The sequence below is a fragment of the Trachinotus anak genome, unplaced genomic scaffold (assembly GCF_046630095.1).
Source record: "Trachinotus anak isolate AG129_WGS33_773 ecotype Australia unplaced genomic scaffold, CSIRO_AGI_Tana_v1 ptg000012l, whole genome shotgun sequence".
Taxonomy (NCBI): domain Eukaryota; kingdom Metazoa; phylum Chordata; class Actinopteri; order Carangiformes; family Carangidae; genus Trachinotus; species Trachinotus anak.
Genome location: NW_027273863.1, coordinates 10,289,273 through 10,316,423, shown reverse-complemented (window position 1 = coordinate 10,316,423; position 27,151 = coordinate 10,289,273). Strand labels below are relative to the sequence as shown.

At 41.0% G+C, this 27,151-nt stretch overlaps 2 protein-coding genes across 9 annotated transcripts in view; both read right to left on the bottom strand.

Annotated features, from left to right (window-relative positions):
• Positions 1-255: 255 nt before the first annotated feature.
• Positions 256-8,852, bottom strand: LOC139629838 (ras-related protein Rab-3A-like). The gene is made up of 5 exons (XM_071492741.1): positions 8,730-8,852; positions 6,670-6,894; positions 5,021-5,139; positions 4,174-4,298; positions 256-3,287 (listed from the first exon to the last, which is right to left on the bottom strand). Exons 2-5 carry the CDS (start codon positions 6,892-6,894, stop codon positions 3,097-3,099), a joined length of 660 nt encoding a protein of 219 aa, XP_071348842.1. The 5' UTR covers positions 8,730-8,852; the 3' UTR covers positions 256-3,096.
• Positions 8,853-9,728: 876 nt separating this feature from the next.
• Positions 9,729-27,151, bottom strand: part of pde4ca (phosphodiesterase 4C, cAMP-specific a) — a 53,804-nt gene continuing 36,381 nt past the window's right edge. For 4 of the 8 annotated variants that reach the window (XM_071492066.1, XM_071492072.1, XM_071492069.1 and 1 more), the window contains exons 2-16: positions 22,383-22,574; positions 21,067-21,111; positions 20,360-20,396; positions 19,587-19,660; positions 19,399-19,451; positions 18,742-18,854; positions 15,473-15,566; positions 15,172-15,344; positions 14,973-15,071; positions 14,604-14,768; positions 14,365-14,464; positions 14,048-14,202; positions 13,813-13,935; positions 13,505-13,687; positions 9,729-13,359 (exon numbers count right to left, since the gene is read on the bottom strand). In XM_071492066.1, the coding sequence (XP_071348167.1) occupies positions 12,853-13,359; positions 13,505-13,687; positions 13,813-13,935; positions 14,048-14,202; positions 14,365-14,464; positions 14,604-14,768; positions 14,973-15,071; positions 15,172-15,344; positions 15,473-15,566; positions 18,742-18,854; positions 19,399-19,451; positions 19,587-19,660; positions 20,360-20,396; positions 21,067-21,111; positions 22,383-22,574 (2,113 nt within the window). In that variant the 3' untranslated portion in view covers positions 9,729-12,852. The other 4 variants (XM_071492067.1, XM_071492068.1, XM_071492071.1 and 1 more) reach the window with 2 other exon arrangements.

The following is a 27,151-nucleotide window of genomic DNA, read 5'->3' as shown; positions in this document are numbered from 1 at the left end:
AGAAATGCATAATTTTACCCTTTACAATTCTCTTTTCGTCCACAGTTGACACTGTGGGTGTTGTATTAAGTGCAGTGGAGAAGCTGAACCAAACCATAGATGGTCAAACATCTCTCAGGGCAAAAGAGGACATTATTGCCGTATAATGCCCTCTGGTGGGCACAGTAACATTTACTCTACACCATTTCTGAAACATCACATGAGCTCTTCTTGTAAATCAGACCTTTGGGAATAACTGCTGAACCAAAACAAAACTCCAGCATTTAGAATGTGTTTATTGATTCCTCATTTTAGCAAATCTGGCATTACAGAATTACAGCACAATTCACACAACTAATACCCGACGGGCAGAAAATTACTATTTACAAAGGTTATTTATGACAGGGAGGAGGAGGAGAGTCGAACAGGATCGATACGTGTTCCTAAGTCATCAGCAGGTTTACAGCTGTAGCAAAACACATTAAATAAAGTAACAAAAAAATCAACAAACAAGTCAAAAGTGAACCAAGAATCATCACTTTTTTAATGAAGTGTTCAGAGTATTCAGTTTACTTCCCAAAACATTTTCCGTTTTTGAAGCTGCAGCACTGAGTGGGAATGATCGACCAGACAAATGTCAGTTCAAGTCTAACAAATGTGTAACTAGAAACGTACTTGAAGCGCACAGCCTTCCACCAAGACCAGTGTCGAACAACATACACCAGACTTAAGAGAAGAAAAATTCAAATTCATGGTAAATGATCCAGATCTGCCCCAAAACTTAATGGTTTCTTTCCTGGCCCATGCCCCATCCCTCCACCAAGTTCAGTGCAAATCGGCTGAGTACTTTTTGCATAATTCTGTTGAAATATGAACAGACACGGGTGAAAACATAACCTCCTCGGAGGAGGTAACAACCACTCTTTTTGGCTCTAAATTTATTGTCGAGACCTCTTCGGAAAGAACAGTTATTACGACTGCTTTCATACAAACTGTACTTTCACACACCCACACGTGTTACAAACCTTCAGCGGCGTTGCATGTTACTGATATTTGGGTGTGGAGAGAAAGAACGGCTATTGCTCTGTGAGAACAGTCGGCTTCTACACAACCAAGTCTTAAAAGTTACATAACTGATATCAAAAGACAAACAAACTTCCCACCAAAGCCGCATGGACATGATAAGAGGCTCTTAGACTGGAATGTTTAACTTTCCTCTTGAGGAAGCATGTCAAGCTTTGTACTCACTGTAAACACAAATACATTTTCATTAAAAAGCTGGAACAGTTTAAGCAATTGAATACTATTGAACATCTCTTTAAAAAGTCAAGTGCAGATTGCAATGCATAATCTAGGAAGAACACTATCTTAAAAATAAATTAAGTTATAAATAATACAAAATAAATAAGTTGTATTTTGAAATAACTTAGGTGTTGAAAATATTTTCGCATGCCTCAGCACATCTGTGAACGCATGATTTACAGAAGGTTTTGTACTGTATATACGAGCAGACAAATCCCTAACCTTAGCATCAGAGAGAGAAATTAAACTCACAATTTGACATTTAACATGCTCAAAACATTATGTGCCCCCCAAAATAAAGGTGAAAACATCATCTACACTGACATACTGTAAGAGTCTATCTGGATGTTGATGGAGATGGCAGCTCTGTGGAGTACCAGTGCTCACACTGAATCACATGCCTTTCCAGTGAGTGCATGGTGCACACTGTATGCAGTGAATGAAAGTTAATACAATGAGAAGAGGCCAGTGGGCTTAACATGTGAAACCTTTAGCCCCATTTGGTACTGAAACTGTAGGACAGATGGGTTTTAAATTCAGACAGCAGCTCATACAAATAACCATCCAGTCAACCATCACTGGTTAAAAACATCAACACCAAGCACCTCTCACTAAAGCAAAGTTAGGAACCCAATGTCCTAAATCATTCGGATTGTATATGTTCATTATATATGTATTTATATTATATATGCATTTAAAAATGCACATCTATTGACTTTAAAACATTTATACACTTTTCTTCGTGTGTGAAAGACATCCCTTATCCCTTTCCTATTTTGTCATGTCTTAAAAAATAGTAATAAAGTAAAAAAAAAACAAAAACAAAAAAAACAACAGAACAAGCTAGAAATTAAAATCTAGCAGGCCCAGAGGCTCTGCAGCTCCTTACACTGGACTGAGCTGGATTTAAAGGCTGGACAAACCAGGCGACTCACATTGCTATTCATAGAGCACTCTCGTTAACAGAAATTTTTAAAAACCCTACAACAATGTAACGCGACTAGCAAACTGATATGCATGACTTTTGCCATATTTGCACTCATTCCTAAAATTAAAAGTAAGACAAACTTTCAAATGACTCTGTTTGGACGCCAAACTTGGTCCGTAATAATCTGTAGAAACTCAATCACAACACGGGGAAGGACGGGAGATTTCACATGCTCAAAACCACAACCAACCAACTGAAAAACGTTTAAAATAAACATCAACTCTATCCACAGCAACAAACACATATTCTCAATGGGGCTAAAAGTTCAAATAACTGCAAATGATTTGTCTCCATTTAGGTTTGAGGCTGAGTGGGACCAGGAGAATATGCCTCCTTCAAAACCTTTTCCAGTTAAACCCCTATTGTGAAAATGTCAATAAGGAATGATGGAGTCTCAGCCTTAACTGATCTTATAATTCTGTTAACATACAGTATAGTGTGTGTGTGTGTGTGTGTGTGTGTGTGTGTGTGTGTGTGTGTGTGTGTGTATGTAAGTATGAAAAAAAGACAACTTAGGATTGTTGATACTTTAGTTGAACCTTCTCCACCCCTCTGACTGAATTACCACTATCACCTATTTCCTGTTACACAAAATGATCAAAAATGTTCACTTTCATCTCTGAAAACACCAAATCTTTGAGGAAAGCCAGCTCATGTGGATAGTGTTCGTGGTGTAGCGGGAGGGGTGGAGAATTAAAGCAGCCAGGTTGTGTGACTCTGTATGGCAGTGTTTGTGTGTATCTGCTTATGAGCTTATGAGAGAGAAAGACAAACTAAAACAAAAAAAAAAAAAAACAGTGTGTTTGTTTATGTGTGTGTAATCATGTTTAGCAAGCACAATCCTGACTGGACCTCTGAGGCTGCTCACTGAGCTGTGGCCCCTGTTTAGCTCCAGTGATGGTTGGGTCATTGTTGTCCAGACTCTCTGACATCCTCTCACAGATGATATCCACCAGCCGCTCGAAGGTCTGCTTCACATTAATGTTGTCTTTGGCGCTCGCTTCAAAGTACTCAAAACCTACCAGGAGGGGCGACAGAGGCAGAGAGAGACTATGGTTACAATTATTGTTCCAGTGTGGAGCTTATCCAGTTAATCCACTTATCTCATCATGTCAGGACACATCCTCCATATCAGTATTTCTAAATGAAAACTATTTGCAAACAACAATTGGAAACAACTAATTCCATCTTTTCAGATCTGATGGTTTGAAATTGTGTCCAATTACAGTAAGATTATGTATGATACAATGACTATACTCTGACCGCTCAGATGACAAGCGATAGATTTGAGGTTACAAGTTCCAAAAGGAAGAAAAGAATATAACAACTTGTCTGAAAAAAAAAAAAAAAAAAAAGCTTCTAACTGGCCTCTTTGTGCCTCTGCAAGTTTCCTCATGAAGACAGTAGTGCTGATTATCAGACCTCTGTTAAAACTGTCACATGCTGCAAGTTAAGACTCATGTTACTATGGCTGACTTGCATAGTTGCCTTTTTAATACTTATGTATTTATTACTAATGTACAGTAACTGCTTCCAGAAATGCATCAAAAGCATCAATTTCAAACGGTGAAATTCTGTAAGATGGCAAGATGAGAGGTCTAAATGGTGACATACAGTATGCCAACTAAAGAGAGATAATAAAAAGGATATTTGCTTACAAAACTACAAATTTAAACCAAAACCTAACAGTTAAGAACAGTTAAAATAACCCAAACATCATGAACTGCACTAATTTTTATCTACATAATTCAGACAGTCATCTCCCCTGAACAATACTGAGTCATAATTATTTATAATGTTCACTAATGCTCCCAAGAGAGGAAGATAAACACCAGTGGGTGAGTGAGACAAACTGAAGAATTATCATATCCAGTTTTCTTTTGAGACCTTTTCTTTTGACTTACCCAGCTGTTCTGACAGCTGCCGGCCCCTCTCTGCAGCCACCACCCGTTCATCCTCCATGTCACACTTGTTCCCCACCAAGAGGACCTGAGCATTGTCCCATGAATAAGTCTTGATCTGGGTCGACCTGTTGGCAGATACGGGACAGGGTGGTCAGCTACATGGACCGACTCAATCTCATAAAGCATGTTTAATTTCTTACAGGTTGCAGTTTTTCAGAAAGCAGTGGATCAAAGTGGCACAGTGCTCTAACAGAACTGAGTCATATGCTTCATCTGCTCTTTGCCAAAGTAAAAATGAAAACATTTTTCAAAGAGCTATTATTCCCATCAGTTACAATGCTATTTTAATAACCAGTTACATGCAGACATCTGGGAAAATGGTGGAGGCACTAGTCATAGCTTTACAAGAGTAAACAAGGCAACATAACACAAGCTACCAGACAGGTTTCAAGCAAGTCAGGTTTAATGCAATTATCTAAACAAATAATTCAAACCACTAATTTCTGTTGTTCTTGTTCCTGGTTTAAACTTTAAACTGACGTATATTTGACGTGCAAACATACAGATGATTATAATGGATATTGTTAATGCTTTGATCGGTCTTTTCTGTGAAAACAAGCGCTGAATAATCAGATTAAACCAACTTGTCTGAAACCTGTTAGACTGTCTGACTACCCCTGTGGTAGCACCATGTCTCAAGGCTGCAACTGCTGGTCTCAGAAATTCAGCTGTGGGAAAATGTGGTGCTGACAACGAGAAAGCAGAATAAAACTTCAAGAACTAAGACTGAAGGTTGATCATTTGCCAACTTCTTACACACAGACACGCATACTCAGTTGTCCCTCACCAGTCTTGCACAGCGTTGAAGGACTCCTCGTTGGTGATGTCATACATAAGGATGAAGCCCATGGCTCCCCTGTAGTAAGCTGTGGTGATTGTCCTGTAACGTTCCTGACCAGCGGTGTCCTACACAAAGACACATAGACACCAGAGTATATACAGTATCACTGTCAGAACAAAAGGAGTTTGACAGTCAGACGCAAAACATACACAGAAATATACCACAACTCTGCTGTCTCAAGGGCGTGGATGCGACAATGCTTCGACCACCGGCCTCTCATTGTCGTGCCCGTGTAGAATTGAAGAAGCATTGTTAACAAGACAGCAGTGTGCGGGTATTTTTTTTCTCTTTTTGTGTAGATAATTGTCACAGAGCACCTGCAAACAATTTATGGCTGTGCATGTTCCTCCTGATGATCGTCTCGGTTTAACATTCAGCCGTGAGCATTAGGTATTCCTCTGGTGTCGCATGTAATAAGCAATTGGTTCCAGGGTCAGGCTTTATGGCTCATGTTAAGTACACTTCAAGGGTATTGCCATTACACAGCAGATGAAGTGATTCTGGGGACTGGAGAGGCCAGTTTAACAGCTGGGAACCATTAGGGATAAATGATAACACAGACCACTTAAGTCACAGATGTGAGGGGCAGCATGAAAAACATGCATTCTTATTCAAGATGATCCGCAGGTAATAACGAAATCTGCCTTAACTCCGGTTAACCACATCTAGTTTTTTTTGCAGGCTTGTTGAATTATAAGAAATGTGGTGCTGAAACGTTATTGGTTTGCAGAATCCCCAATGTTAGGATTTGCTGCTTTTCAGTGTTTTACATCATTGTAAACTGAATATCTCTGGGTTTTAGAACAAGCTTAACATTTGAGGACATCAACTTGGACTATAGGAACCTGGACTGGATGCTTCCTGATATTTTATAGACTAAATGATTATTTTAGAAAATAATTGGCTGATTAATTGTTAATGAAAATTATGGTTTATTACAGGCTTATACTGCGGTTGAAACCTGCATCTGAATTTCATTATATTGTTCATGACCACAGACTGTTTGAATTCAGTACAAACCTTTCTGTAACAATTATGACATTAAAGAACCCATTTAAAGGAAAATGGTGTGCAGACTGCATTTCCCTCTTTCATATTCTGTTGTTCTAAATTGTACTATGAGCCTACTTTAGGCTGAGGGTGCACCACATCACTATATCATGGAGGGAAATAGAAATATCAGATTATACTTTGTATCCGCAGATACAGAAAAAACACAGAGGAAACACTGATTGCGAAATCTGTGGTAATTCTGTAACATAAATAATACAAGTGTGTGGGCACAGACCACACACCACCACAGACCACCTGTTCCACTCTTACTTCTTCAATGGAGCCTGACTCTAGACAGCACAGTCAATCAAGGACCATGTTTTTAATGCAGAACACTAATAAAACAAAAAGCAGCAAGAAGCAAAGCAAGGTGAACTTTAATTTCTTTTCCAAATTCTGCACGAGTTCAGAGTAAAGTACCAGCATCTCGTCACCCTGAGAAACCCTGCTCAACCTGCTCTTGGAGCCATTACACAATCTGTATCTGATGACCTGATACACCATGATCTGTAAGCATGTAATGCATGGGTCCACTTCCTCACCCAGATCTGCAGCTTTATCCTCTTGTCGTTCCTGTAGATGGTCTTGACCTTGAAGTCGATGCCCACTGTGCTCACAAAGGCTGGTGTGAATGAGTCATCTGCATAGCGGAAAAGGAAGGAGGTCTTTCCTACGCTGCTGTTGCCAATGATGAGGATTTTGAACATGTAGTCAAAGTTCTGGTCCGAGGACTCCTTCTGTCCATATGTTGCATTTGCAGACGCCATCTATGCAAAGACAGAGATCACACAGTGATAAGTTACAAAGAAGATGCCTTGAGAAACAGTATTTTCTTATTTATAGAGGCTCGACCAAATCATAGAAACACCTTACAATCCAACCCAACACAGCACTGCCACTACCACAAACTGCTGTCACAAAAATAAAAAGTTCAATCTAAGCCTTTCTGACAATGTCTGAAAAAATTCAACATTTACAGTAGAGCTGTTGGGTTTAATTCCATCAAATTGTGCAGGTACTGTATTCATGACATTGTGTCCAACCCTTGTAGCTCCAGAGTCATACACAAGTCCTCTGCCACTGGCAGAAACATGTCACGTTAGAGGCAGATAAACGGGGAAATGAACCAGGAAAATGTACAGTCTTGCCTCACTACCATTTTGTAAAATGTTTTAAAACATATGACAGATCAACATACTCTTTGTCAAGTAGGTATAAAATGTCCTATTCATGCTGTTTTTGTTTCAAATTGTTTATGGATGGTAAATAAAATGTCAGTTACTTCACAAACCACACTGTAACCACATTCAACAGACACGAGAGAAGGAAACCATTTACAAAGAAAAGAAAGATCAAACCTCAGATATCACCTAGAAACATCTTATCTCATCATAACACTATTTTTTGACTGAAACAGCAGATTTAGATATCTTTTTCCTGAACTATATGGTGACATCAACGCCTTTGACACCCAGAGATCATAAACATACGTAGACAAAATTACAAGTGTTGAAGTTATTAAAATAACATGCAACAATTCTGAGTTCATGTCAAATGTCAAAATACTGAGTGGAGTATGAGCATTTTCACCTCTTTTCTCAAGACAGAAAGCATGTATAAAGATGACAGCTGTCAAATATGTGGAATTGTTTAATTACTTTAGGTTGGTTTGCTTCTTTCATGAAACACATCCCGACAGGCAATAAAAACTAATGCACAGAAAACACAGGAACAGCTCTTCACACAGACAACAACCTGAACTCTCATGTCACGGTCAAACAGCCTGACTCCAGTCCACATGGTTCCCACACAGCCTCACCGACTGAGCTTCATCAGGAAATACAGCGATGCAGCCGTTTCGCCGAGAGCCTGTGTCAACACACCCAGCCGGTACCCTGCCGCAGCCCTGAGTGCTTTCCCCGCATGTCAGTAACATACCTCCGCTGGACGGGAGATAAGAGGACGGAAGCACCGGGGCTTAGCAGGCTCAGCATCAGCTAGACTGACTGTCCTCCACCCCCAGGCGGGGCAGGAGACTCCGGGGAGCCGCAGCCTGGCCGCACAGTATGAATGACCATATGGTTGGTCAGAGTTTGCCTCGTAGGCCGCAGTAAATAAGAGAAAAACTGACTGTCCACGACCTGAACACAACATGCCCCCGATTTAAATGGCCTAACCCGCGTCGTGTGTCCGCGGAGGAGCTTATCTGGCGTTAACCTGCTCGTACGTAGCTGGAAAAACCGAGACGATGCAATGCCAGCCGTTTTCTCATACATCATTTCTCGCCTACAATAAAGAACAAGCGGTGGCTAAAGAGATGAACGCAATGCAGATTGAAAAATACAGTTTTTAACCACATAAAATGCGCGTAATTAAGCTAGCATCGCTACCCTTTAATGCTAACCCAGCGCAGCGTTGCCAGTGTTTAAAAGCAGCTAGCTAAGCATCCCAGCTATGTCAAATGAAGGTTACTCTTCCCTATTTACGACTCAATTTTCTATCTAAATCCCTGAGCTCATAAGCGACAAATTATCCACACGCCGTCTGCTGCTACAGTTAGACTCAACATAGCCCGACAATTACAAATAAACGCAGGATTTACCCTGAAGTTTCTTTTTCCTCGGCCTGGTTGCAGCGGCTAACCCGGAGCCCAGCTTCGCACCTGCAGCAGCTCCTGATCGACAGCCCCGGCATGCAGCCTGAGTGGAGGCAGAGCCGGGGGAAGACCGGCAGGCCGGCTGACCAACCTGTGAAGAGGGCCCACCCACTCACACGGAGCCTGGCCCAGCCCTCTTTGTTCAGAGGCTTTAATTCAGTGTCACTGATGACAACAAATGATCAGGTAGCCTCTGAACACTTGTGCTTTGGTTTTGCTTCCTCATTGTTTTGGGCCTCGCAAACAGTACTCACTGCATGTGTAAAAAGAATAGTAATTTTAAAATCCACATAAAACCATTTCTTCTGGCCTTATTACAACCCAATATTTAGATTTGAAGTGGTTACCCTTACGTTGCCACAAACTGAGCTTGCACATTTGATAAAGGTGACAAAATGACCATTAAGCATTGTAATTATGTCAAATAAGAAACTTCTCTATGTTTTTTATATATTATAAACTTATAATATACTATATATGTATATATATAAGATTAAATCTTTTTGTCTAACTCACAAGCCGTTATAAAAAGCACTAAAGGTTAGGAAATATAATTAAGTTTCGAGGTGACAAAAACAATATTTTGTGTTTTGAGAAGTTCAAAAGGGCCCAGACTTCAGGACTCCAAACAGATCAGTAGTAGAAAGTGCAAGATTTAACTGTGGACTAGTAGAAATATGGAAATGCATAAAATGGAAAAGTACAAGTACCTTAAAACTATACTTAAGTAAATGTGGTCAATTTCCACAGCGGCTGAACAAAACCACCTCCTTTTATTTCGTCTCACAGTTTGTAGCTTAATCACCTCATTTTGCACTTTATGACAGTATAATATATTCCATATTGGATATCAACTTTTTCTAACTCTTCATTAAGGTGATATGATGTTTACACAAGTGAAATACATTTTTTTTTTTTAAAAAAAAAGCAGAGAACAAGACATCAAAGAGTGAAGAGTTTTTCCTTTATTGGCAAGGCATACAGTTCTAGTTGGAGAGGGGGCTAACACACCCGCAGTTAAACAGCAGAGTTTGGATTGTCAAAGCTGCAGAGTCTCAGTTCATGACACATGTTCATAAAATCTCTAAGGAAAGAAATACTGATCTAGGATGACTGTTGAGGCCGTATGACTAAATTATCTTTACAATGAATCAAAGAAGTCTCAGATCAGCACACTTACGGTAAGATCCTTCATGAAAACGTGATCTGACCAGATCAGTGGACACAGAGGAAGACAAGGAAAGGAGAGGTGTTTCAGAAAACCCAGACGGAAATCTGTCACTCAACTATTTTTATACCAAGAAAAACATGAAAGAGAATATTTTTGCTTATGTATAATGTAACTTGCAGACATAAAGAAATGAAACAAAAAGGAACAAAAGCTGAGTAATAGTTGAAAATCCGTCCTGTTTGACTTTCTCACACATCAAGCTACACATAAGCACTAACTTCAGACTAAAAAAAGTCTACTGCTCCATTGTTTCTGACAGATAATATAGAAATAATAAATAAACTGTACATGAAGCTCTGTGAGGAAATTGTACAAAATCAAACAATTAGTGACATGCAGAGAGACAGACTGAATCTTCGCATGTTGTGCTGGTTAAGCTGTTGTTAAATAGTCCTTAGTGTTGAAGGCATCCTTGAGTGATGGTCTGTTTGTTGCTGTTTATGGCTACAGAAAGGATTGCACAGTTTACTCCAGCATGTCAGTGAACACATCTATGACCAGAAAAAAAAAATCCCAAGTTTGAAAATAAGGCGTCAAAAAAAACTTTCAGCTCATTCACACATTAAAACATGATTTACTCTGTTTTACGGTAATAAAATAAAATACGTTTCTCCACAGGCTAATTTTTTTTGTAAGTACTCTATATAATCTTCATATTCTTTGAATCCTGCAACCAATGTCATGCATTTCAACAAAACACTTTTTTTTTGTACAGTCAATTATAAAAAGAACAAAAACAACTTCAGTCCCTCCAACATCCAACCTTTAAGAGCTGTAGTGGTCCAGCCCGTGCAATTCAACTCAATGACCAGGTCATTTTGCCAACAGAAAACAGTGAAACAGTCACATTATACATGTTCAACTGTACTGGAAGTGCAGAACTGTAAAAGTACCATACAAAGTGCTTTGGTTTTTTTTTTCTTAGCAAATACATCAAAAAAAGTCAACCCAGTCATTCAGACACACAAAAAACACATCACTGTTTAAGACAATATCAGTTTCAGTTACTGTTTGAACAGGAGTTAGAAAAAAGGAACAGAGACACTAGGGTTAGATTGGCACACGGGGTGCTACAATCAACCAACTTTATCAGTCACTGATGGAAAGTAGCCAGTGGCAAAATGGAAATTACAGTACGGGTTGTGTCATGTTTGCTTGGCACTTGTTTTGTCATTGACTATGTCCCTGTGAAGAGCGAAATATTGATCAATGAGAGGAAAAAGATGAAAAAAAAAAATTCTGGCACAGGAAACTATCTCTTGGTAACCTCCTGGGTTTTTACAATTACAGTAATGTGAACATCCTTCTTTGCGACACTAATGATTCTAATACACTGCCCTTATCGGTCTGCTCATTTATGCAAGTGGATGAAAATCAGTATTTCACTAGGTGGATGCTGTGTTTGACACACTGTGTAGTGACAATAATGGATTTGAATGGATAGTGTTTTTTTGCAAGATGTTTGTGCTGGTTGCTTTACAGTCAATGACAAACTGTTTCTCAGTCAACAGCCTCCAATGTGTTCATGTTTTGGCTCAAGCCCTTAGAAACTACAATGAGGGCTAGCATTGAACAAAACTGTAAAGTGCTAAACTTAAAGGCAAACTGATAAAATGGGTGCCAAATATTAAAAATGCAAACAAACATTACTGACTTGAAAAAAAAAAAAAATCTAAACAAAAATAATAAAAAGAGCAACAAAACTGCAATGTAACTGATATTTTGGGTAGTCCTACAGTTAAATACGTTTTGAATATATTTCCCACATAGGCCTATGCAAAACCACACAAATCATCTGCCTCCAATGCCTGTTCAGTTCCACTTTTCTACACTGGGAGGCACCATGTGCACAGCCCGTGTTACTTTAAATGTAATTCTGTGCTGGTACAACACTGCACTGACCCTGGCTCAGTTTTGTTGCTGACAATATCATAGTTTAGGATTATAAAAAATGGAATTAGTAAGCCCGAAACAAGTGAAAACCTCAAAATAATATGTACTGCCAGCCCATTCATTTTCATTATATTCCTATTCCAAAACAACTGCTGAACAAAGTTAAATGGGCTGTGCAGCACCAGCTGAAAGGAGCTACGTATACAACAATAATGATAGAGTCACTCAAAATGTCTGCTACATTTAAAATGTTCTGCATAAAACCATGCACAGCTCCTTTGTGACATTACTTTGCTTACGCAGCTTTGCTTCTGCTTTTACCGAATCTTCATTTACTGTATTCCATGGTGTATGGACCTAAATAAAGGATAACAGAATAACAAACGAAAAAAACAAACAAAAAAACCTAAAAAGGCAGGCAAAACAGCATTGTCCCTGTAAATTGCAAGTTTGGCAAGATGTCTTACAAGACTTTGTCGTGTTTTCACGGACATTCATCACTTCCTCACTTTCTTCACAAATACTCCCAAAGAGGAACAGTTCTGTCATTAGTTGTAGTAGACCTTGGGTTGGCTGGTAGAAAGGGAAGTTTTTTTATTATAAACTTCTCATTGTCTCTGTAGAACTTCATCCACAGTAAGTCTGACTGAAAGACACAGAACACAAAGGACCAGTCAGAAACTTGGTTTCCCGTCCTCTCTCAGTCTATCTGTCTCTCTCCAGTGCAAGTGACTGCTGTATAAAACTGCAGACTTTCTTAAAATCCCCCAAAACCACTCGCACTCCCATACTCCACACCCTGAGGCTTGCTGTCACCCTGTCCACGGAAACCAGAGGTGGTGGTGTTCGGTTGGAGTGGGAGAAGGGGAGTGACAGAGGATGAGGCACCAAAAATCAAGAAAAATAAGCAAAAAAGGCCAAAAGAAAAACCACTTTTGACTGGCGCTATGTGCCGAGTCTGAAGCGTGGTATCCCAGCGACGCCTTCCTGGTCTGTTTCTCTTTCTTCTGCCATATCTTTATCAGAGTCTAAAGAAAACGTCCTGCCTGAATCAGTAGTGAGCATTCTGGGGAGCCGCTGAATCTTTGCAGACACTGCATCAAATCCACTACCAGAATCAGTTCTGGAGAGTTCAGACGCCCTCCTGCCACTGTAGCCCTCCTCCTCCTCAGGTGGACTCTCTGTATCAGACTCTCCTTCTTCTTCTAAGGTCAACTCAAACTGGAACTTATCGGTTGAAGTGGAGCCACTGCCCCCGCCGAGCGCTGAAGCTTCCCCTGCAAGGGCTCCCTCCTCCAGACCCCCTGGGTTGGGTGACGGGCTGTGGGGGATCATGCTCTGGTACCACTCTCTGTTATCCTCTAGTGTGTCCAGGATCTCCTGCGCATCTGGATGGACAAGGTCAGCCCAGGTCTCCCATAGAGGATGAACGATGTAGTCAATGAAACCCACCTGGAAGAGAGAGGAAAGAAGTGGTACATACGTTTACAGGGATTCCTCTTTTTCTGTCAGTCCCTTTTTCATTTAATTTCCTTCACTTCTTCTCTTATTTAATTTAATACTTTATAATGATTTACAATAGATTTTTCTACTGTACCTGGTTCTTCTCTATGGAGGCATTGTGTTTGTCACACATAGGGCTGATCTCCATGCCCTTGTCCCTCTCCCTGTCCCCCTGGGTGAAAAACTCCACCATGATGCGGTCCGTCCACTGTCGGTACAACTCTAGAGGTTTGGTGGGGTTACTCAGGTCTGCACAGTGCACCATGTTCTGAAGAACCTGTGGTGGCGAATGAACAGTGTGTGAGTATCAAATAAAGAAATGCTTTTACAGAATATTTATCTTAATTATTTATTTTTTACTAATTTTGTTTGTTTTTGTATGAATGGCAAAACAGTTCTCACTTGTATACGGTCTGAATAGTTGTCCAGTAGCAGCACCCCTAGACTGGTGACTTTCTTAGTCTCCACCATGGTTTTCAGGTCTGCTAATAGGTTCATGTGTTTAGACATATCTGTGGCCAGCACCTGCAACAACATCAAGTGAATTCACTGTTTAATTTGCTGTGAAAAGGACAATTCTTAAGGTAGAAGTGGTGCTGTGTCTACAATATTACAGGCTCCACCAAAATAGTCTTACCATGTCGATGACCATTTTGCGCAAGGACTGCCTTTGTTTTTTGCTGAGGTTCTGGAAGATGTCACAGTTGTCTTCCTGCAGGAGCTTAAAGCCTACGGCCAGGTGGTGATTCTCCAGCACCGAGGAGTCATTGTACATCAGGGCCAGCTCTGAGTCTGAAGGCGAAAAGGCAAAACAAAGTTTGCACACACCACTGTACACCACCTGACTATCACATTCTACACAGACATGTGTTTATGGGCACTTCATCCACGTCTTTAAATACACTCAGCACCCACACACGTTCACATAATCCCTGTGGAGCTATGCAAACTCACTGGTGTTGATGAGAAACTGATTGGAAACTCCAGGGTGATCCACATCGTGGATGGCGCTTGCAAACAGGGCGGCAAGGATCTCCAGATCAGTAAACACAGCCTTGGACAACACACACAAGAATAGAAAGGAGAGTCAATATGTGTGTGTGTGTGTGTGTTTGTGTGTGTTTTTGTGTGTGTAGCTACAAATGACGTTTGCATCTGCTCTTTCTGTTGGATGAATTAGAGTGACCGTTCACCTCCAGCGCAGGTGTGGACAACAAGACGTGTGTGGACTGGACCACGTCGGCAGCATGGATGTTGTTGTGATAAGCTACGTCAGCATGGTAATGATCCTCCAAAGTCATCATGAAGGTAATGAAAGTGTCTGCAGGAATCTTAAAGGACTTAAGCAGCTCGCGTTCCTACAGTGGCAGGAGAGAAGGAATACATCACACACTCAATCATTCACTCAGTCAATCATTTATTAAAATTTGTTTGTTTCATCATTGTTTCATTCACTCATTTACTATCTTGTTCATTCATTTACTGTGCCAAGTGTTTGAGGGAATGCAGTACGAGGACTCATACTCTGTTTCAGAAAAGTACAGTATGTTGAGATGTGGTACCTGGAAGATGGTGTACATGGTGACCGTGAGTGGTCGATTGCCAGAATATTCAGAGACCTTAAAGATGTCGATGCCCCATCTGTTTATGTCCTCCAACTCCTGCAAGTGAACGATACATATCCTTACAGCACACTGTACAGGGGAGAACATACAGAACCAGTTGCATTGATGTGATAAAATGTTGAACTAGCGCTGGAACCTTGGCTAGGAGTCCTTCCTGGCTGGCGTTGACCCCAAAGCGAGGGATGGTGGAGGGGGCAAGGCTGGGGCTGTGGGTGGCCTTCTTCACACCACTGATCTGGGACATGGGCCGCTTCTTCTTGTCCTTCTCCTTGGTGGGGGGGGACATGATGTCCATGTCATGTTGTTTCTCTGTCAGATGGAAACAGACAAACCAATAATGTAGATCTAAACTGTGTACACTCTTTGACGTATGTGTACAGTATATTCTCCACATGTTCATGCACAGCTTCTGTATTGTCGAGGTAGAAGTGTTTTACCTAAGAAGGTGCTAGAGATGAACTCAGACACCTGGTTCCCTGAACGGCTGGTTTCTGACAGCTGGGTGAGCTCTCGGTTCAGCATCCTCTTGAACTGGGGACACAAACGCATGCAAACACACAAACACACACATGCATCCATGAGTCTGTGCTAAAAGAGAAAGTGATTTGCTGGACAGTGAATCTTGACCTGTGCTTAAGAAAATGTCGCTCTAAATATGCTGACAATTAAACTTACTGGAACTCAAAGAGGTTTTTTTTTTTCTGTAGCAACAAATGTGTTAAAGTATCTCACTGTCTGAGAGACTCAACCATTAGCTCTGGATAGGAAACACATTAACAGAGTAATCTACCCATAATGGTTATATCAACAAGACCTACAATCTCTGGAGTGCAACATGTGTGCGTTTGCACGTCACACACAGCACAGAGGCTAATGATTGGACACAGAAAGATGCATGACTGACTTTACTCACAAGTAGGCTGCACCCAAACAATCCACACATCTAAATGGATTCTCAGAGGATCTCAACCACTAGTTGTTCACTCGTTCACACTCATTCACAAAAGGAGCAACATGTGAGCTGGGAGCTGTCTCGTCCCCCTCCCACCCAGTTCATCCCTCGCTTCTCCTTACCTGAAAGAACATCCACGACACAGAGATGAAATAGCTCAATTCTGGCATTTCAGCACAAAATCAAGCGTGGGAGCAAAAACAAAACTGAGTGAGAACCGAGCTTTCTGGTCGTCCTGTGACACTGTCTGTTCGACAGAGAAACAGACAGCAGGGACAGTTTGTGCTCCTGTTCTGCGCTTGCATGAGCAAAATCCAGTGCAAGCAGCCAGTCCACTAGTTAGTGCTATGAGAGCTTTGATCAGTAAGAGCTGAACGGTGGAAAAAAAGACCTGTTCAGCAGGTCCATGGAAGAACAAGAGTGTGGAAGCATAGCTGTGGGAATGCTGTGGGATGTGAGGATGCGAGGCAAAGAAGCCACACTCCCTCACTCCCCCTGACTCTCCCTCATTTACTCAGTTACTGCCCGCTCCTGTATGTGTGTAAACAGAGGGAGAACGAGGTACTCTAATCCCCGCCTCCTTCCAAAAATGCCTAAAAATAGCAGCCAGTGAGGGGCCTGCTGCAGCAGAGGCTGCCAGAGACAGAGGTCCCTCACTGGCCAAGAGATGTGCAAAGTAGGCGGGGCTGAGTGTGTTGGAGGCGGAGGTTGTGTGAGACACCATGTGCACCAAGTTTGAACAAGATATGAAGGAAAAGCTTTGAATGGATGTGGGGGGTGGGGGGTGGGGGGGGGGTGATTTCATTCACGTAGCCAAAAATAAAAACAGAACACCACGTACCACAAAGATGTGGTTACATTAACTGTTGTCATGAGAGCGATTGTAAACATAGGATAACAAAATATTCTAATATAGAAATATGCTCAAAGCTGAAATGCTTTTATAATGAAAACAATATGTGACTGTGTGAAAACAAGCAAAAACGGACTGTGATGGCACATTACAGTCACACATTTTGTTGACAAAAAATTAGTTAATCTTCCTAAATTTGGTTAACCCAGCATTTTTATTTGTTTAACCATGTTTTAGAGCTGATGCAAAATATTAAAAGATAACTATGATAACATTGTTTCAATGAAAGATAGGAAGTCACAGTTTACTTGGTTTCTTGGTTGTATATTGAGCACCAAGTCAGTGGTGGTCAATGGGGTGTAATGAGCACTTCATCATCTGAGCATTTCAAGTATAAATTTTTCAGTGGTCCAGAGAGACGTCACGCTTCCTCAAAGACACTTTCAGGGGTCATTAGAGAGCTACTTCAAACAAAACCCTTCGATAAGGTCAACAATGTTTGCTCCGGCCTCCCATGTATCTGCCTTTGTTCCCAAGTGCCAGAATGGATAATTCTTCCCCACTGACTGAAGCTGCTCATTGACTGATCTGCAGTGATAGGGGGAGTGGATGGGTGGTTGGGTGGGGTGGGGTGGTGGTGGTGTGTGTGTGTGTGTGTGTGTGTGGGGGGTCTTGCCTCCCACAAAACTCTTGTTGCCGCCACGTGAGCGTGTGGCATATGTAATGGTATATATATCCATGCAGGCAATGTATGTGACAGGAAGCAAGGCAGGCGATGTACATGTATGTGATGGGAGGAAGCGTGTGTGTGTGTGTTAGTATGAAGAGCACGTGTATGTTGTGTGGGCGGTCTAATCGTGGAATCACATGAGCGCCGGGCTCTCGTCTGAGAAAGGAGGAGGAGAGGAGAGGGATACATGGGGGAAGGAAGGATGGATGAGGGGTGGGGTGGGGTGGGGTGGGGTGGGGTGGTTGGCGTTTCATCTTTAGCTCCCACTACCTCATTCACATTTTTCTGCACATGAGTGGGGGGAAGGGTGTGTCTGTAGGCCTAGTCTCTATATGCATGGTTGAAACCATCCCACTCATTCATAGAATAAGCCTCTCTCCCATCCGCTGACGGTTGGGAGATTCTATTCATATTTCCATGATGGATTCTCTGTATTAGTGAGCTTTCAGATTTGTTTAGGGATCAGTGAAGGCTAACTGCACTTACAGTACATCACACACAATCCCTGGGCTTAGTGTTGTACTTGGAGCCCACTCAAATTTGGGCAGAAAACAGCTGGGTGCAGATTCCCATCCATTAATGAAAAACTAGTGAAAATTATTAGCACGCTTTATGTATTATTTTTATTATTCATTGTAATTTTTAAAAATGCTGACGTCTTTCCTCTGAAAGGGAAACACCACTTTAATTAAACGAATTTGACTTTTAGATTTTGGCCGCTAAAGTCGCATCTGAAACAGCAGTTGCAGTGACTTGAGACAACAACAGTGCATCTCTGTGAATAGGTTTTTCTGTATGACAGTATTTTGATGTATTGTATTTATATCAAAGTATAGTATTTTTAATTGGAAATATAATCTTAAAAATGTACCAGGTTTGACCTGAATGAGCTCAGGGTCATCTACTGTACTGCGCTCACAGAGTTTGAATCTGACTACCTTAAAAATGGCAACAAGAAGCACATGACTAATAAAGTCCATCAGGGGAGAGAATCACAGCACAGATAAAAGTGAGCGCACTGCAACCTAACTGTATTAAATGTTAACCTGAATGGTGAAGCAGTTTGTATCTGTCCTTCATCCTTTGATAGGTGCATGTTTTCAGTGTATCATTCCACCCCGGCCTACCCGAGTGTCCATCTTTCGTAGTGTTGTGTATCATGGTAAAGTACCTTGTTTGAAGCCATCTCGCTGACAGAGTGTCGAGTTTTCAGTGTCTCTAGTTGTTCCAGACACCAGTCCAGCTCATCTAGAGTCTCTATGGCCAGCTGCTGGTGAGGCTCCTCTGTACCAGATAAACACAGGAAGTCATTATGGGATGGATTTGGCTATTAGACAGCAATCACATACTGGTCAAATAAAAAAAAAAAAAAAATTAAACTGGAACTTAAATTGGGCTGTGAGCCTACTGTCCTTGTTTGAGAACAAATGTTAACAAATAAAAATTAACTAAAAAATATAACTAAGTACAGTAACTCATGTACTGCACTTTAGTACAAGTTAAAGGCAATGAGTATTTAGTGAGTATTTACACTTTATATGTCTATTAAACTTGATAATTTAAGTAAATAGTACTGATAATACTTACATACTTTTACTTAAGATCAAGGTTTTTACTTGTAAAGGAGATTTCTGAGATTGTGGCATTGATACTTTTAATGAAATAAATGATATAAATACTTTCCTCCACTTTAATCACTGTGACGAGTTACCACCAACCCAATTCACAGAATGAATCATGAAATGTCCTTGCTGTTCCGTGTGTTTCTGACCAATGTTGATTATAGGATATTAATTAGTGAATAGCCCATTCTAATACTGGTACCAACCTGCAAGGCTGGTCTTGCACATTGAAGGGGGTTGGCTGCCAGAGGATCGCGTCCTGTAGACAGAGATCATCCACAGTCAGCAAATTAATTAACACATTGTTACTGCAGCAGGATTATATTCGTCAGGTGTGATGGTGACATCACTAGAAGATTCATCAAGCAGCGAAGATCATTTTCTAAAAACCCACTTGCTGGCTGTGCGATCTTGCTGGCCGGTTATGACGGCAAAGTTACTCCGGACCGTCCTCAGGCTGGCGAGGACCTATAGGACAGGGACACGAAACTGAATGTATGAGTTGATCAAATGTGATGTACATGTATTTGTTATGTAATTAAACCACAGATGTCATGTTAGTGATAGCCTTAAATACTTGCACATGCCTTCACTTAATTCATCTTGGACTTCAAGTGCTTCGCAACATGAATCACAGACGAACTTTTGAAAGCAGACACTGAGGCTTTCATCCTGTTAGCTGAAGCACTACACAGAGGCATTCCCCTCTCTCTTTCTGATGTTTTGATAGCATCACTGACACTCCTCTATGTCATGTCTGTCACTCCATCTGCAGCCAAACACTGACTCAGCACACAGAGAAAGCTCATGGAGTATCCGGTGTCCAGACCCGAACCATGTACAAGACTTATCAGCCAGCATGCACATTTAAACAGCATGATCCAGCAGTATTGGATTTACTGCTTCTTTCTCGGTGTAAAGTGAGCACAAGTGTGACGCACATCCAACGTAAGAGTCAGGCAACACCAGAGGGGTGACTGATCCTGTCACAGGGCCAACACAATGCTAATGGGCTGTTCCAATGGAGCAGTAGAGCCCAGTCTCGTACCATCCAGAGTTTATCATGCGGTCTTTAACTAACGAGTGAAAAGGATTTGCTTTTTATTTGACAACTGGGCAAATTTCCAGATATAGCTTCCCTAGATGAATAGGTTTTAGAGGACTCACCTGTGCGAATGGTGTAACAATCATGTCTTCTGTGTGTCTGCAATACAGAACAGAACACACAGGAAGAAAAGGCATCAAACAAAGACATGAAACACTGACTAGAGAACCAGTGTATAAGCTACATTTTAATAATACATCTGTGTTAAACAAAAAAGCTGAACTTAACTTTGTTAAGACGAAATAAATACAAAGACGGTATCACTTCTAGTTTTTTAAAGCTTGAGGCTGTCTGTGCAACCAAGCAGCTGAAGGACATAATTAGTTATCTTATCAGATGTCCTCATTCATCACTCACTTCATCACTCACTTCATCAGTATTCTGTAAAAATGTCAAAAACAAATATGTCATGCACTGCATATAATGAGGTTGGTGAGGAAACGGACCGGGGTAGGTAGAAGGGGGGGTGATGTAGGTATGAGCTGGTAAATACTCACAAGTAAACAAAATCACAAAGTGTGTTATCATACTTGGTTGGTTTGGATTAAGCGTCACATGCAAAAACAAACCAAACAGAACTGGGTGTTTGGGGGAGGGGGAGGGGAGGGTCTAACAAGGGTCACAGGTGAGGTGTTTGATATTTAGTCACATTTGTCAGGAGGGAGGTGGGAAGTGGCCATGAAACCATCTAGAGGGAATGCAGGAGAGGGCGTCAGGGGGACAGAGTCAGTGTTTTTATCTAATTTTTGTTTTATCATAGTCTTCTCACCGAGATGACAACCAGTTGACCTCCCAATGCTTCAAGCTTTCTTCCCTTCAAAAACAGATAGGTAAGAGTCGATGAGGACACCTGTGACTGCTTACTTTACAAACTTAAAGGTGTCTGGACAATATGAGGTAGAGGGTTGGCATGGGGGTCTTGCTTGGGGACATAGTTGAAACAAAAACAGCGAAAAAATGAACAACAAACAAGTAGCCCCATCTTTTTTCCAAGGGTTTGCAGTCCCAAAAAAGCAGATGTGACATGCGAGCAGTTTGTGATGGAAAAACAGCTGCTTGTAGTTTTTTGTTCTTTTCGAGACTGTAGATCTGACTGTGAATATTTCAGACACATGCAATGTGCAGCATGTTTCCATACTGACTTTGAGCTTGTGGAATTAAAACACTGGAACAAATGCATCAAAATTAGCTTCTTATGAGTCCGTCTGTCCGATATAAGCACATGCATAGAATAGCTTTGAAAAAGCAGAGAACAAAGCTATGAAAGAGAGAGAGCACAGCACCTAAACCGAAGCCTTTGGCTTCAGAGGTCTCTCTAGCAATCCGAAGAATCTGCCAAAGAGGCTAGTTTCAAATTTGCAAATGAAGTTGAGACCACAACTGTTTGCTGCAGCTTGTAAGGGAGCCAACCAATGTGGAAACTTCTCCACACACCAAAGACAGACAAGTAGAGAAATACACAAACAGACATGTCTTTTTGTTAAAGGGCATTTTACAAACAACAAACAAGTATAATCTCACAGTGTTATCCAAGCATTGGGAGAGTCTTGGAACTGAGACGTCTGATGCTACATTTGTGAATACAACTGTTCATATTCAGATTAATGGGTGGATGTATATAGTATATTCACTAATTTTTTTACCTAATGAGCAGTATATAAGTATATAAGTATATAAGACACTGCTGATACTGATTTTGAGAAGACTTTAGCTCTGTATAACTGAGGCGCCATTAGGTATTGATTTTAGTTGTAATCATAAGGCTGCAGAGTCTTGAATATTATTTCTGCAGTTGTCTATGTATTTAAATATCAACAGATCACTACATGTTGAAATAACCACTCAACATAACAGTACAGTTTGCACGGATCAGGAACTACTGATAGGCAGTCGATTATTCTGAGGAGTGTAAATGAAGGTTGTCACAATCTGGAATAAATCAAGGCAAAGATATTTTGCTTAAAAATTATTCTGCTAAACACAAAGTTAAACCATTGTATGATATTCATTAGAGCGTTTCCTGTTTACAGAGAAATACACCAACAGTATCGACGTGTGGAGCACCTGGGTTGAAAGTGAACTTACAGGTCACTGGCAGTGGAGGAGTTTCTGGAAGGACCTTTGGGTGAAAGGTCAAAGTCAGAGTCAGAGCGGTAGAGGAAGGATTCCCGCCGCTGGCTGTGGGGAAAGTTGGCCTGTATGACCAGACCAGAGCCAGGGCTGGCCTGGGGGTCCAGGGGGCTTCGGCCCACTGACAATCCATTCTCCACATCAAAACTATGAGGAAAGAGAAAGGGAGAGAGGGAGGAAATATATTGAGGTTAGATGACAAATTTTAGGCATAAAAACAAACATGCAGATTTATGTCACAGCATGGAAAGGAAATGAAAGAGACATCCATCCATTCATAAATGCTAGACACATATTGTAGTTCTTTGTTTCGTCCGACAAAGATACTGCCACCACTAGTTTGGACATATTTCCCACAAAATGTCTGGACCGTTCATGTGCAACAAGAAGCACATTGTCCTGTTTGATTCTGTTTCTACAAGTATCAAACGAATCTATCAACTGAGCTCATCTTCTGATTGTTTATAACATCAGACAGGAAAATCTGGAAAAAACAGCTGCTAGCAGCATTATTAGAAATACATTGACTGACTGGTCATTACAATATGATACTGTGGTGTCCTCTGGAGCCAATTAGTTTCAGTGATTGTCAAAGGCAATAAAAATATGATAGTGAGACAAGTAAATGGTTCAATGAGGACAAGCTCATAGACTTCAGATGGTGTTGAATATCGTTTCTCTTGTGGCCACAGATGGTCAATTAACTCTTTAGACAGAGCAGAGTAGAATCCCAGTCTCTACTCCAGTTAAGACTGGTGCTGCTCCAGTAACAATGAAAGGGAGAAAAGGAGTATAAAATACAATACTCCACTATCTAAAAATAATACAAGCTTTCATCAACAACATTCAGCCATTTTTATCTCTTGACCAGGAAATAGTGTAATTTAGAAGGAAGCATAACCATTATAAACCAGTGCAGACCACAATAAGAGCTAAAAATGACAAATATAAGAGGGTGACAAAAAGGACATGACAGTGTGAAATATGTGGGAATGCAGTTATCAAATCTGATCTGATATACCCCACAAAGTAGACTCAAATCAGAGCTGTATTTAAAATTGTCTTACAAAGGGTGATAAAAAAAAAACAAAAACAAAATTAGACTGAAACCATAATGCGTGAAACAGTGAATGGCCTCTAATTCTGATGGCTGTAGCTGGCCTGATCATCAGGATAACATACTTGAATAGTGAGGAAAAAAAAAACAGTTACTGTGCACCTCATTAAAGGTGTAAAGCTAATGTGATGCAGGTGAGGTACATATCCAGGGGACGTCTGCATATGTGTGTGTGTGTGTGTGTGTGTGTGTGCGTGTGTGTGTATGTGTATGTGTGTGCGTGTGTGTGTGTGTGTGAAGGACTGTGAGTGAACAGCGCGTATAAAATTAGCATCAGCGTATTGACGTAGGGTCATGTGAGTGTGAGTCTAAAAATAGCCTGGTGTTCAGGTGAGGAGGAGTTCCTCCTGATCAAACACGATCTGACTATGGAGAAAAACACCAAATAAAGGCACAGAGAGGCCCTTCTTCACAGTCTGGGCACGTTTCTGTCTTGATCCACATCTCTATTTTCCCACAGCCCCTCTGCTGACATGCGAACCCGGAGAGACTCTGTCAGCCTGCAGCTCCGTTTGGCAACACGTCTTCTTTTCTAAACAGTCTGAGGAACTCCAGAGTAGAAATCCACGCTTTGGCAAAACAACCACGAGCAGAACGTGGAGGATTTTGGATGGGCAGATGCTAAGACTCACATTTGATATTTTTCAAATAAATACAGCAGGGGAAACGATATTCAAAAATAAAAATCTCAGAAACCCAAGGCAAACAAAAACTGGAGTTTTGGGTACGGGAGTGGTAGCTAGAGATGTCTGTCGATGATAAGTATGGGAAATAATAAAATACAATACCAAAACATAATTACAGTCACGAATACATGACAAATTTCAGGCCAGAGTACTGAATAACACAGCTCACCACACACCACACTCCACACAAGAGAAGACCTTTATCAAAGCAGACATTTTGACTTGAGCACATTAAGGGTTAGCCCCATTAAGTGTCCCAGTAATCCATGCTAATAAGCCAGTATGCACAATACCAGAGCTGTGGAACTTACACACCTAAATGGAGTGCAGCCCTCATTAATTTCATTAATCACATCTGTGCGTTTCCTACTATAACATGTAGGAACATGTCTCTACTGGCATTCTGCAGCCCTGATGACTGTTAATCATTCAGAAGAGACATCAGTGTCAATGGATAGCTTTAATTCCTGATACAACTACTTGATTAATTGATTAGTTGAATGATAAATAATTCATAGACAGCAAAAATTAATTGCTCAGGTAAGTATGTGAGGCGTCACTACTTTTTTCTACGTGTTTGGGTTTTGGATTGTTGGTCTGACAAAACAAATAACTCTAATGCAACCTTGGGCTTAGGGAACTTATAGTGATATTTTCCATTATTTACAGTAGAATAAATGACACATTAGAGTTTATAGCCATGTTAATGACTCTGTGAGGCTGTACTCTGCTTTGAGCTAAATTCAATTCAATTTTATTTGTATAGCGCCAAATCATAATATACAGTATCTCAAGGCACTTTACAGGGTAAGGTCAAGACCTTACTTTGTTATAGAGAAAAACCCGACAGTTCCCACAGAGAGCGGCACTTGGCAACAGTGGAGAGGAAAAACTCCCTCCCTTAGTTTAGTACGCTAGCATGTTTAAAACATGCTTATTAGCACACACAGTACAGCTGAGGTTGATGGGAACATCATTATTCTAACAGTTATTTGGTCATAAACCAACAAATTCGAAAAACTATAATTTACACCCGATGAGAGTGGTGTATGGAAAGTGGAGAGAGCACCAACATTTTTTTAATTCATCCTGATGGGAATGTGAATGTGTGAATTTCATGACAATCCATACCAAAGTTTTCAAGATATTTCACTCAAAACTTCAAATGTCAATCTCAGGGTGGAATCGACAAATCACCAAATACATGAGAATTGATTGATCAATTACTGCCATTCTTGGAGCCATGCCACTAGCTTTCATAGAATTACTCCACACATGTGATTGCAGGGAAAATGCGGCTCTAACTGTAGGAATGCACAAACTGCAGCATGCACAAATCCCATTTATTGCTCTTCCCTGCAACCCTCCTTGGATTCTGCATGAGAGCAAGACATTGGTGCGTTACTGGCTATTATGTAACACCAGCTGAACAGAAGCCCCCATCCCTCCATTCATGTGACAGATTCAGACATACAGACTGCACTATACATAGCCAAGGAGAGGAGTCGGTGGGAGGGAGTGGGGATAGCAGGGTGAGGGGGGGTGAGAGCAAGGCTGAGGTAAAATAGGGCAAAGAGAGTGTAAATACAAATTCAGAGGAAGAGAGTACAGCCTGTTCTGAGACGTGTACATGAGGACTTTTTGATCTTAACTGCACTGCACACTGTGTGACTGGAGCAGTTTGGGTTGACTTTGTAGGGTGTTCGCCTGCAAATGTACAAAAGTGTATTTGACTCTGTGTGTGTGTCATAGGTGTGGATGAATCAGTTTTGATTGAGTTTTAATGTGCATCACAGTCATGCAACGTACCACCTTACACACCTTACACATGTGTGCATTTTGATGTGTAAGCACACACATCCTCCCAGCCCATTTACTACAAGAACACATGTGGCTCCGAGCTTCACCCACTCCTCACTCTTTAACTCTCCTGTTCTCTCCATCCATCTCGATCTGTCCTCCCTAATGATGCTGCACCCCTGGCTGTTCCTGTGTGCTCTGACCATAAACCCGTTTCTATTTTTGTTTCTGCACCACGCTTCTGTCTCTGTGCAGCTAATTTTAGCCTCCCAGAGCATGGGGAATAGACCGAGAGAAGCAGTGATGTTGCTAAAAATAGCCTATCAGGTAGAATAGAGAGTCCGCCCCCTCCGCTGTCTTCTCCCTCTGCATCACAGAGCAGCAGATTCTTCCCTCCATTCATGAATATTTATGGAGAAGTTTCTATTTGAAGGCGATGCCAAGTTAAAATTAGATCACAGATCAAAATATCGCCCACGTCTTTCCCTTGCTGCTATTTCACTTCCTGTTTTCTCCTCTTTCTCTCTCACTGAGCTGAGTTCAGCGCAGGGGAGTGAACACAGACTCCTGACTTACTCATGACACTGGACTATTTATCTTTCCCACACACTCAGACACAATACTATGTATTTTTGCAACAATATGTCTGTCTCTCTACCATCTCTCTACTGTTCCCACTAATTGCAATAGTTTCCCCCTGGTTTATATGAACCAAATGTAATGAATAATAAAAATGGTTGCGTGAACACCAGGAGTAGTTGTTGCCAAGGCAACTACTGAATGGGATCCAAATAACCAATAAATTGAAACAATAACTCAACAACAAATATTGTCCCTGTGAAAATGAGTTTCTGTTGAGACTGTGTCGCAGAGCTGTTGATTCAATTTTAAGCCAGTTTTTGTTGTCGTTGGGGCATCAGATGCGTACTATATGTGTGCTATATGTGTATAGCATTATGTTTCCTGTTGTGTTATGTTGTTTACCTGCTGCATCTAGACGCATAAGTGTTGAAGAAAATGTGATTAAATTAGATAAATGATCGCATGTAAAACTGATGAATTACAAATAAAAATTTGTAATAAAAACCATTCTTTTGTAGTCGAATTTTTAAAATATATGG

What these genes read in the sequence shown, in the direction of transcription:
- LOC139629838 (XM_071492741.1), bottom strand. Translation starts at nt 6,894, where the DNA reads ATGGCGTCTGCAAATGCAACATATGGACAGAAGGAGTCCTCGGACCAG. An exon ending in TTCAACGCTGTGCAAGACTG is followed by an intron (nt 4,299 to 5,020) that starts GTGAGGGACAAC and finishes ATCTGCCAACAG; the next exon opens with GTCGACCCAGATCAAGACTT. An exon ending in GCAGCTGTCAGAACAGCTGG is followed by an intron (nt 3,288 to 4,173) that starts GTAAGTCAAAAG and finishes CCCTCCTGGTAG; the next exon opens with GTTTTGAGTACTTTGAAGCG.